Below are 9,791 nucleotides of genomic sequence, written 5' to 3' on the forward strand. Positions count from 1 at the left end.
ACTATAATAACATTTCACTCTAATATGTCCAAAATGAAAAACAAAAAGAAGAATTTTTAACCCGACTTTATCCAGTGTTTCTGTACTTAAAATGTATGCAAATTATTGTGCATTTCAGTAGACAATGGCTCATTTACATACTTATACATACCATTTAAGTAAAGTTGCAATAAAACATAATAATATTGACTTAAATAATTAAATGTAAATGTGGAAGTTTTGTGGTATATATTAGTTAACATTTTTAGCCTACATTTTTAGGACTACAGGTCATAGTTTGTGAACAGACAACTGCAGTTTATTTTTAAAGAAATAATGAATGCCTGAATGATAATTTGCATAAAAATATACATTTCCACAAGCAACATTGTTACATACAGTTCTGTGTTGATTTTCAAGTAAAGATGTCTAGAGTCCGCCAATCATTTTTGTAATCCTAATCTGCACGATTATGTAGGGAAAGGGCGTACTCTTTTGTTTACTAAAATATGCCAGACCTTTACAGTTCATCCATGAGCATCATATTCAACTGCTGCTGCTGCTAATTTCTTTAAATTGCTTTAGGAGTATTGTTCCACTTTTCAGTATTATTGTATTATTTCCAACGTAGCTCACATTCCCATTTATTGAATTCATTTTTATGTACCTAAAATTGCAAATGGCTTGTGATAAATTTATAGACAGTTAACTCAGTGCTCTTTTTTTTCCCATTTTCAGCTTCACATTCAGTTATCCTGCAAATCTGATATCCTGCAAATCAACAAGCTGAACACTGTTAAAGCCTACTCCAAAGAACATCAGTCTAATTTAAATTAAAACCAAATAAATTTACAGTAGACCACATGGCAAACGCCATCACAGAAGAATTGTCCAGTCTAGATGTCGTTCATCCAGATAAGTTTAAGGGTAGAGTCTTTGATCGGGAGAAAATACATCACATTCAGGCCAACTTCTACAAGGGTGCCCCACCTCAGTGGCTGAACTTCTACTTAGCAGAGAAGAATGGAATGCCATTTGTAAAAAGAGACGGTTATGAAAAGATTAAGAGTCTCATCGAGACATATCAGACAAGAAGGACTGTCACTATGGTTAACCTGCTGCATCAGCCAGGAAGTGGAGGATCTACATTGGCAATGCAGGTTCTATGGGATCTGCAGAAAGATTTCTGGTGCACAAAACTAGCAACTAACGTAGTCCTTGATCCAAACGTCATCGCCAAAGATGTTATAAACCTGGTCACCAAGCAAAATAATACAAAAAACAGAAGAAAGCCTGCACTGCTGTTACTTGATAATGCAGACATGCTGAAAGACAATTTATCAAAAACTCTAAAGAAGGCACTTTTTGATGAGTTGAACGAAATCGACAACAGCCTGCCCATCATCATTTTGAACTGTGTCCGAAAAGCTGAATTTACAGAACGTGATCTGAACAATACAGTGTTCTTGAATGCAAAACTTAACATGGAGAGAGAGATGTGGGAAAAGGAGGAATTTGATCAACATCACAGGAGTGTCATGAAGCAATATGAAAATGAACACGAGAAGTTCCATGGTTTTAATATTATCTATGGCGATATCGACTCAGCAGAATATACAGCAAATGTGTGCAATGTCATAGTGCCCCCTAAAATAAAAAGAAGACCTCGCAAAGATCAACTCTTTGCAATCCTCGCCTTGGTCAATAAGTATGCACCTGGCTCTGACTTTCTTCTTGATCAGTGCGAGAAGTTTCTACAAAAAAGTCCGAGCATTCACAGGCAACCATCATTTGAAGAGCAGATGGGTCAATTCTCGGATCTCTTAATTGCATACACAAATTTTGAGACAAACACAGACTATGTGTGTGTAGCTCATCCAATGATCGCCAATAAATGTGTTCAGTTATTTAGGGATCATGGACTAAGTATGGGTGAGGTCACCTATCTGTTTCTGCAGAATTTTTGTGCAAAGATAGCATCACCAAGTCTGATGCAGACAACAAAGACAATGCTCACCATGCGAGAAGACAGAAATGGGGATAAAGACCAATTTTCAACACTGATTCAGCACATCAGTAAAGGAGAGGGGAAGATAATGTGCACAAGACTGATGAAGGAGGCTTCTACGATCTTTGGAGACCGGCCAACCTTTCCACAAGCTCTCGCACGTTTCTACTACCTCATGGTCGATAAAAGTTTGCCGATAATTGAGAAAGATTACATCAATGCTGAGATTTGGGCAAGAGAGGCAATCAGAAGACACCCCAATAATTCTTTCATTATGGATACCCTAGCACAAGTTCACAAACATCATTTGCTTCACTACATGAGAAGAAAATATTGCCCATCTAAGGCATTGAGATTAGCATTTTTGGCTATCAAGGCTTTTCAGGAGGAAGAAATGGCTGCTGAGAAAGAGGAAGGTAATGAAGAGGTGAAGGATGGTACAGTGAACATTTCTCCGACTTTTAACTTTCTAGGAAAGTTGGGATATCTACAGGTTGCTCTGCAAGGTTTTGTGAGTGATCAAAATGTCAACAATGATTGGTGTGATGTCTCGACTCACAAAAATATTCATGAAGGTTTGGGCTTTCAACTGTCACGCAAAATCCGAAAAATCATGAGGAACTTTGAGGCAGAGGTCAATACGAGGTTTGAGTTTTTTGAAAAATATCTCACCTACACCAAACCTGATCTCAAGAGGGATGACCCAACTTTTATTAGAGAATATGCTGACAAATGTTGTGAGAAATATGTGGGGACACCACCTAGAGTTTTGAAGATGAAGTTTGAGGACAAAGAGATAGAGATGCTGGAGACGGACGTTACAACTCTGACTGATTTACAAGGTTTTTTGTTGAGACAGAAGACCGACCACAGTCCAGAGTTGTACCATCTTCACTTGCTCCAGGCAAATAAGGGCCAGGACCTCAGCAATGTGGTCATGAAGATGAGACAGGCATACAACACCATGTATGAGAAATTCTTCCGCTCTCGCTATCTGGTGCCCCTCTACATGAAGTCTACAAAAGGTTGGCAAACACTGAGTGAACTACTACTTCAGCCTTCGAAGTTAGAGAAAGGAGCATGCAATGATCCAAACGAAACAGAAGGGAGAACAGGTCCTGATCACAGGGACATAGAGGAATGTCTGATGCGAATCCAAGGCCGAATTGAGAGACCTATAGTTTTGGCTTTTCTTGAAGATACAGTGATTGAGGTAGAGCCTCACAACAAGGAGCAGGTCCTGAGAAATGGTGCCATATCCTTCTACTTAGGATTTAACATTAAAGGTCCTGTGGCCTTTAACATCAAATATGAACATTCAGGGTGATGACCGATTAAAATTACTTTTACATTGAGAAACATTTTATATATACGATTTACAGGCCACAGTGTACCCTAAGTTGAATGAAGAACTAGATTTCAGACCTTTCTTGTGATCATTTTCTGTTGTTTGGGCTTAACTTGCAATATAGCCACCTAGTGGACTCTCTCTGTATGTGGATATTCACGATGTATCCACCTAGTGGACTGTTTTTTTTTTGGGGGTGATTTGTTCTTTTTCATGTGAACATTTACAACCAGCCACCTAGTGGAGTGTTTTGGTATGTTTCATGTGGTAGCTCACCATGTCACTCAGGTGTTACCAATTAGCCTACACAAGAGGGGAAATAGACCTCTGAAGTTCGCCTACAAAAAAGATCCAAAACGGCCATATTTGCCCATATAAGGAGATCCGGTTGTTAATTGAAGCTAACTACCTATGGCAAATTGCATTGCAAGTTAGGTCTGGGCTAGCAAAAATCTAAGTGTGCCGCCTTCACTTACCGGAGTCACAGTATTCACTCGAAGGCAGAGGACAAAAGTGTGTTCAGGAAAACGTCTGCATTTCAGACTTTTTCATCCCCACGAGACTTTAACAGGTGCGATTATTCAAAATCCCCACGTTATTTTCCCATAGGAAAAATCGCCAGATACCGGATGTCAAAGATGGCAGCTTTTTGTAGGGGGAACTTCAGAGGTCTATTGTTTGTCTGGGAAGCACACCCTGAAGAAAGCTGTTTGCCCCGCTACACACGGGTTGCTTTTCCCTATATCTTTTTACATTTTCTGTTGTGACATAGCCAGTAAAATAAAGGTTTTTAAAATAATTTTTAAGAAGAGTGCCTTGGATTCCCTTTTGTTTACCTTTATTCATTGTGAGACCTGTACATATATTGCAGTGAGTGTAATCATATCCCTCATTATTTTATATAGCTTTTACATGAAACATTTTGAATTGTCTGAAATGTAATGATATTGCAATGTGTTATGTTTTAACAATACAACCAATACTTTGAACAGCCCGTTATTGTGTACCAAATACTGCATTCTATGAACATAATGATTCTGATGGAAAATAAAATAAATAATAATTCCTTAGTTTCTTAATTCTTTAGTTACAAAATAAAAGAAGAAGTTATATCCAGTTATGTCCCTTTCCTTGACTGAATAGGCTTATTGAGTTTACAATGTAGTACTGCACTTATTTTACAGACTGCTTCTTATGGACATGGTCAACTACAGTACACATCTTACCATATCAAGTTCTTCAATGCAAGGCATGAATAAACATAAATTATTAAGTAAGAGTAAATGTATTTAAACAATGGCAAAAACAATCTGTGTCATATACAGTATTACTAACAACCAACTACTACAAATCACATGAACTGTCCGAAGAGTTTTTGTTTGGGAAAAAAGTCTGATGAAATGGTGAACATAGGCAGAAAATAAGGTTCTGGATTACAGTGTTGTACATTTCCCCGGTAAACATAAATACATTTAGAACATAAGTTGTCAGGGTCTCACATTAAAAAGAACATTAGCTAGGAAATGGCTAAATATCCTTCTACTTAGGATTTAACATTAAAGGTCCAGTGGCATTCAACAGCCATGATTGAGTGCAATATTTGCACCTCATCCATACAATTGGGATGAAAACACAACTTCCTCTTTGTTAAACAGAGTGTGTATGGAAAAAAAGAAACCTTTGAAGAAATATGTATAACTCTCTCATACACATATAATGCAACACACAGAGACACAAAAATAAATCAGAGACAGACTCACATTGGCATATTGAGTGCAATTCCTCCTTCAAAGCGACTCTTGCAATGGTTCTCTGTATCCAAACTAACACGGCCCGGGTCTGGAGTTGCCGTGCATGTGCTTCTCCAGCCCCTTGTGGAGTCGAAAGGCCTTGCCACAATGTGGGCACCTGTACGGCTTCTCGCCCGTGTGCCGCCGGAGGTGGCGCCGCAGGCTCTTGCGCAGGATGAACTTCCTGGGGCACTGCGGGCAGTGGAACGGTGTCTCACCGGAGTGGAAGCGCCGGTGTTTGTGCAGAGACTTGACACAGCGGAAGACCTTGGTGCAGTCCTGGCAGACGAGAAGGGTTTTCTTCTTGAGGGTCAAGCGCGGGGGTAAGCGGTCCAGTTGCACGGAACAAGAGGGCAGCGGTAGGCTGATGAATTGTGTAGATGGACAGCTAGGTAGAAGAGGTACAATTCCTCCTTTTTTTCCTGCTCTCTCTACTTGTTCAGCGCCCACCTTCACTATTGAGCCAGATGATCTTAGTGTTATGTTGGGCTTCGACCCTGACAAGCAGGCCTTCATATCATAGGACCCATCTTCCTCCTCCTTCACCTCCTTTTCATCCTCCTCCTCATCTTTATTCGGCCACCTCTTCACCTCCTCCAGTCCCTTCCTGACATCACTTGCCCCCATTATGACAACCGCAGGCGCTTCATGGTCAGGTGATTTTCCTGACTCTGTAGGGCAGGCGAGATGACCATCTGGGGTGCTGGGCTGAGGTGGAGTGACATCCACAATCTCAGCCTCACTTGCTCCCTCACTTTTATCCAACTGTGCGATGCTGGGTGTGGCTTCCACCTCCATCTTGAGAGGAAAGGCACTTAGAGAGCTCACACTCCCCTCTGTGGGTGGTGTGCTACTGTCAGTTAACCTTGACTCTCCTTCGCTGCCCGAGTGTAAAATGTGTTCCTCTGATGGCGTCTGAGCGGTCAATGGCTTTTCCTCTTCTAGCTCTACTTTACACTCTGTTTGAGCATGCACTGTCAGAGGCGCCTGTGATCCCAATTCAAGCAGCCCATGTTGCACCTCCCTTTCATTCTGACCAGAGGTCAGCGAAGAAAACAAGGTATGGGCATCAGCAAACGTTTCAATGACAACAGGCAGGTCAGTCATTACCTTGGAGTCTGCCACATACACATCATGAGCTGAACTGCACTGAGGAAGGACCTGACGGCTGGCTTGTCTGCTGACACTAGGGGGGGTTGGTGTCCTTATGGCGGTGGAAAGCGGCTTATCACACCCTATAAATGAATGGGAGGGAGGGAGGGAGTGAATGTGTGAGAGAGAGAGAGAGAGGGCAATGATCTGAATGTGTGAGGCCATTTTCAGGTAGGATAATTTTGCAAGTCCTCCAATGTACAGGTTATGGCTGTTTTAGAGGGACATCCCAGGTCAGTTGCCATTAAGGCAAACAAAACATTTAGTAAACTTGTCTGTTATGGAAGGAAATTAAGTCTGTTCAGCAATTGACAAACTTTGCTTTAAATTTGTTTTGTAACATACATGCAGCTCTCTGAGTCTAATCATGACAATTGGATAGTCATGCATGTGAACTGTTTTATATTAACATTACTACTTTCAGGACATCTCTTCCAATGAGATGTTTATTCATCTTTTAATATACGAAATATTATTACTATGTGGCTGTTATGTCCACAGTCTCTTCATGAAAACACTGACCTTTCATTCATTTTGTTTGGGTAGATGTGATTATGAAATGTTGATACATTATGCAATGTGGATGTTTTACCAAACAGTCTGACAGTCATACTAGGTGCTCATTCTTTCACACAAACATACGGGCATTTGTGGACGTTTGAGGGCAGTAACCAGGTATGCAATGCTGTTGAAGGTGCAAACAAACGGTGCATCGCCATCGAGATCATATAGTAAGGAGCTGGCTCAAGGGTTATAAATGTATTTTGTTGTGTTTAGTTGTATTATGAAAGACATCCATAGACATCCATGTGTATTCACTTCTGGCTCCTTGGCTATCAATTTGGTAGCCTAACTATAGACCCTTTCAACAATAAAAACAAAAACAATGCTTGAACGTTCTATTTGGGCCCCAATCTACTTCCTCTGCATTAAGATAACATATGGAATGTTAAAAAGGAAGTCTTGTGGGGCCAACTATGATGCTGATAATGGAACTCTCTTGAAAGGGTCCATAATGGGTATTTGACGTTTTTAGAACAGTGTTTCTCAACCGGGGTGCCGTCCGGCATCCTCAAGAGTGCCACAGAAGTACGTGGCTGACAAAGGCTAATAAAATGAAATTGAAATAAATTAATGCATAATTTTGGAATCTTTCTTCTAGCTTCATCATTACGCAGTTAAGTAAATGGAGGCCACATCAGAGAAAATAGTTCAGATTATTTTATCTAACACTGAAGCTGCAATCATGGTTTGGAACGTAGCCTGTATGAAATCTACACATATTTACAGCGCTTGATTAGTTGTCATAGCCTTGCGTCACAGTGGACAGGTTTTTGAAAAGAAAAGCTCCACAGTCTGATACATTAGGCCTTAACATCATCCTCTTCATCGTGTCATTCAGTGAAGGAGGTAGAGACCTAGCAAGACTAAGAAACGACAGTATGATGATTACCTCACGTTCTGATTAATCTTATAGAGGTGGGGTAGTAACTTGTTACAAGTAGCATAACGCACATGAGTAAAAAAGTATTTTTTTTAGATTATAAGTTTATTATCGGAGGAGAAAGTATCTTGAGGGATAAAAGCGCTCCCCTCCCTCTGTGCACAACGGTGTGGGAGAAAAGAAACAGGGCTTCAGAATGCATTATTACATTGCCCCGCGATTATAAAAGTAATGAATGGCCTGACCATGTTGTAGCAGCCTACTACTACTTTAAATATGAGAGCTGTGGACCAGGAGCTACGTGTGTGTCAGTCATCCATTCCTGCGACAATAGAGCGGTTGTGTGCAGGCCCAAGTCCCAGGCCCAAGTCCCTCACTAAGTCACACTCCTGTGTGTGTGTGTGTGTGTGTGTGTGTGTGTGTGTGTGTGTGTGTGCGTGTGTGTGTGTGCGTGTGTGCGTGCATGAGCTGTAGTATGCTACATGTGTTATGCATTTGTTGGTCTTCAGAGACAGCGTGTATATTGTAATAATAATGTAAATAAAAAAATAAAATAAAAATGTTTGGGGTGCCGTCATGTAAAGGGTGCAGCGATTGAATGTCTAATAAGGGGAGAACTTCCACTCTCGGAAAACTTCCGGTTTCTGAACTGGTTGCAGTTCCTTCTATGGTTCCATGTGAGGGTACTCGTCCACGACTACAGAATGAATGGAGGTCTATGGAGCTGTACCACTCAACCCACTTTTCTCGGGATATAATTTTTTTTGTCTAGTAATTTGAATGTTGCATTCGAAAGGGGAGTCAAAGAAAATACGCACTGTTGAGTATATTTTTAAACGTCACTTAAATGTTCTAAAAAGCCTGTCAAAAGTGTCATTAGCACAATGCTAGCGTGTTATGGACAACAACGACCCAACCTGTAAGAAACCAAAAGGACACAAGTACTCGTTCATTCAACTTTCGACCTATAACCCATGTTGAACTTGTAAAAACTACAATCACATCTGAGATTTCTCAACGACAATCAGGTGAAAGAGACAAATTTAGCCATCTAGCTCTATAGACTCCTATTCATTTTGCACTCATGGCGATCGCCCCCAGTTGAACTCTGGTGGAACTGCAACCAAAATTCGGTAAGCTACAATGTCAGGCTCTCCGTAGACAGGCTCTGCTCTGGTTTGCTCTGGTGTCTCTCAGTTTTTGTTTAGTTGACCCTCCAACGCCAGATATGCTGGTTCACACTTTTGATTCAATTTAAGACTAACATATATTTTTAGTCCTAATCCTAGTAATGATTTTATTTATTTGAATACAGATTAAACCAATAGAATATACTACAGGATTTAATGTGCCTATTAAGCTAAACGATGTTCGGGGGATTCATTTTCAAACTATTTTAATTAACAATCGGTCTCCAGGCTGCGTGTTTTTATGCATCAACTTACCCTTAGCATTCAGAGAAGTTGAGCCATAAGACCATTTATGTCGACCTATCCTATTTTGTTTTTCATTTCAGTCAGGCACACAGAGCGGAAGTTAACTGATGATAGGCTTAGTGCTACAACCTAAACACATTCGGCCCTTTCTTTTACTGTCTATGATTTGGCCCCTGTCCAGCCTTTTGCTAAGTAGGCTAGGCATAGGCTATGCCTATTTCCTCTAAGACCGCTGCCACTATTTTCCTGACTGACTCGAGATGGAGGCAGCGTAGCCGAATAGCATTATGCTCGCAAACGTTTTCATTACCTGGCGATGGACCCGACTGTCGGATACTTTTAAGACTTTTCCTTAGTCTGTGCTGGAGCTCTGCGGGGTCTGTAAAGCCAATGTAACTACCCGCATGAGATCCACCATTTTGCTCCAATGCAAAGCATGTACGAAAAATATCAGTCATTTCCTCAACTAACACGTTAACAACGGCATCTAATATACCCCTGACATGAGTTTGAAGCACCATATCCACTGTGTAAACTTCAGAAGCCATGATCAAGATCCGTCAACGTGCACTACCAGCGCTCGCCGTGCTGCTTTACAAGTTTGCGCGTGGCGGGCTATGTTGACGCATTGCGC

At 40.9% G+C, this 9,791-nt stretch overlaps 2 protein-coding genes across 3 annotated transcripts; one reads left to right on the forward strand and one right to left on the reverse strand.

Moving 5' to 3' along the window:
- Positions 1–611: 611 nt before the first annotated feature.
- sb:cb1081 (sterile alpha motif domain-containing protein 9-like) lies at positions 612–3,529 on the forward strand. The gene has a single exon (XM_048235770.1). The coding sequence runs from the start codon at positions 843–845 to the stop codon at positions 3,312–3,314; it is 2,472 nt and encodes an 823-aa protein (XP_048091727.1). The 5' UTR covers positions 612–842; the 3' UTR covers positions 3,315–3,529.
- Positions 3,530–3,536: 7 nt separating this feature from the next.
- On the reverse strand, positions 3,537–9,738 carry LOC125289139 (neurotrophin receptor-interacting factor homolog). 2 transcript variants are annotated; one of them, XM_048235836.1, is made up of 2 exons: positions 9,468–9,738; positions 3,537–6,360 (listed from the first exon to the last, which is right to left on the reverse strand). In XM_048235836.1, exons 1-2 carry the CDS (start codon positions 9,703–9,705, stop codon positions 5,159–5,161), a joined length of 1,440 nt encoding a protein of 479 aa, XP_048091793.1. In that variant the 5' UTR covers positions 9,706–9,738; the 3' UTR covers positions 3,537–5,158. The 2 variants fall into 2 exon arrangements, with proteins under 2 accessions (XP_048091793.1, XP_048091794.1); XM_048235837.1 differs by lacking the exon at positions 9,468–9,738 and adding an exon at positions 9,167–9,361.
- Positions 9,739–9,791: the final 53 nt, after the last annotated feature.

The sequence above is a fragment of the Alosa alosa genome, chromosome 24 (assembly GCF_017589495.1).
Source record: "Alosa alosa isolate M-15738 ecotype Scorff River chromosome 24, AALO_Geno_1.1, whole genome shotgun sequence".
Taxonomy (NCBI): Eukaryota; Metazoa; Chordata; class Actinopteri; order Clupeiformes; family Clupeidae; genus Alosa; species Alosa alosa.

Excerpts from the sequence above, each read along its gene's own strand:
- sb:cb1081 (XM_048235770.1), top strand. The coding sequence starts at position 843 with ATGGCAAACGCCATCACAGAAGAATTGTCCAGTCTAGATGTCGTTCAT.
- LOC125289139 (XM_048235836.1), bottom strand. The coding sequence starts at position 9,705 with ATGGCTTCTGAAGTTTACACAGTGGATATGGTGCTTCAAACTCATGTC. Across the intron at positions 6,361-9,467 it reads ACAGTCGGGTCCATCGCCAG|GGTGTGATAAGCCGCTTTCC; the intron begins GTAATGAAAACG and ends ATTCATTTATAG.